At 34.4% G+C, this 1,727-nt stretch overlaps 1 protein-coding gene across 1 annotated transcript in view; it reads left to right on the top strand.

The window, feature by feature from the left end:
- Window positions 1-1,727, top strand: part of LRP1B (LDL receptor related protein 1B) — a 1,771,065-nt gene that overhangs the window by 1,444,306 nt on the left and 325,032 nt on the right. Inside the window, exon 45 of the mRNA XM_004375116.1 lies at window positions 91-219. Coding sequence (XP_004375173.1) covers window positions 91-219 — 129 coding nt within the window. The remainder of the gene's footprint in view (window positions 1-90; window positions 220-1,727) is intronic.

Genomic DNA, 1,727 nt, shown 5'->3' with positions numbered 1-1,727 from the left:
TTCATTTCATAATTAAGGGAAATACTTGCCATAGAATAAAAAAAAAGTTTCTCATTTCACAAAAACATGTATATATTTTTTTCCTTTCAGCTAAAAATTCACCCTGCAACATTTATTCAGAGTTTGAATGTGGAAACGGTGAGTGCATTGACTACCAGCTCACCTGTGATGGCATTCCTCATTGCAAGGATAAAGCTGATGAAAAGCTGCTCTACTGTGGTAAGTGTCAGATACCTGATTTGCTAATTTCAGAGAGAATTTGTGATTTTTTTTTCTCTTTCAGTTTTTATTTGTCTGTTTCTAATTGGTTTATGTAGATGATTTTCTTAGTGTCTCTATTAACATGGCAAATGACTTGGCTTTGCTCATGTTGAAAATGGGCACTTGGTTTCCAAACCAATATAAAAGGATATTTTTTGAAGAATTTTCTCATGGTTTTTCATTCAAAAAATGCAAATTAAAACAGAGCAGAAAACTGTCTTTTGAGCTGCCTAGTCTTTCATCTTTAGCAATAGGTTTTAAGTTTAATTCTTAAAAAAGAAAAATGTAATTTAGAAATATCAGCAATTTGTGCACATTCCAAGTATACTCTGCAGCAAAAGTCTGCCATCAGTCAATAGCATGTCTTTGGATTTGTCTCAAAGTCTTGTCCATTCTATTTCCGCCTCCAAGATTGGCATAGGGGCCAGTGTTCTTTGGCACAATGGCTGATTGCTTTAGTCATGGTCCCCAGTCACGTACCTCATCAGAGAGAAAATTCTAGCAACTGCATTTCCATAAAACCAATTGCCATTGAGTGAATTCTGACTCATAGTGACCCTATAGGACAGAGTAGAATTGCCCCACAGCGTTTTCAGGACTGTAAATCTTCATGGAAGCAGACTGCCACATCCTTCTCCCCTGGAGCAGCTGGTGGGTTTGAACCACCGACCTTTCAGTTAGCAGCTGCGCACTTTAACCACTACACCACCAGGAATCCTGAGTGCTTCTGTAAAACTACCAAAAACCAAACCTGTTGCCATCCAGTTGATTCCAACTTATAGATGACAGCAAATAATGTTCTACCTCCACCTCTCCTTTGGGAGTAGAGATTGGCTTTTCTATCCTAGTAAGAACCTGCCCTTTGCCTTAATTGCAACAATTAATTTTTTTCCTGATAATTAACAATTACTATAGAATTGATCTAGATTATTTAAAAATTGATCTGATTTATTTTTACTCTATAAATACAATAGCATTGTGATTTTATGCTACACAAAATTTAGGCATCTGTATTTGGAATTGTTATGTTTTATCAACTTTTCTCCCTTGTTCTATAATCTGAGTAATAATTAATAGCTAAATATTCAAAGGAAAGGTAAAACAAGACAATGGAGTTTGGGAAATCCATAGAAGTCCATGCATCCTTTTATACTACAGAATAACACACTCTCAGTTAAAATGATAATCAAATATAATTAGTCTGTAATCAATCTGCACCCAAAATCCTAGGAAATTTACCTCACATACTGTATTTGCTTGAATGAATGGCTGTATTATGTACAATATGAAAATATTAGAGCATATAAAAATGTAATAATCAGTTGGTAAAATTTATTTACTATGAATTGGCTTGAGAATGTATTTTATATTGTTTTTATCTTCTCAGAAGACATATAATATGCCTGTAGAATACGGGCCAGGTAGTAAATATTTCAATTTTGCAGACCATATATGTTCTCAGTCAC

This window comes from Trichechus manatus, unplaced genomic scaffold (genome assembly GCF_000243295.1).
Source record: "Trichechus manatus latirostris isolate Lorelei unplaced genomic scaffold, TriManLat1.0 scaffold00033, whole genome shotgun sequence".
Lineage (NCBI taxonomy): Eukaryota > Metazoa > Chordata > Mammalia > Sirenia > Trichechidae > Trichechus > Trichechus manatus.
Note: the sequence above shows the minus strand (reverse complement) of the source record. Positions and strands in the feature narration are given on the sequence as shown.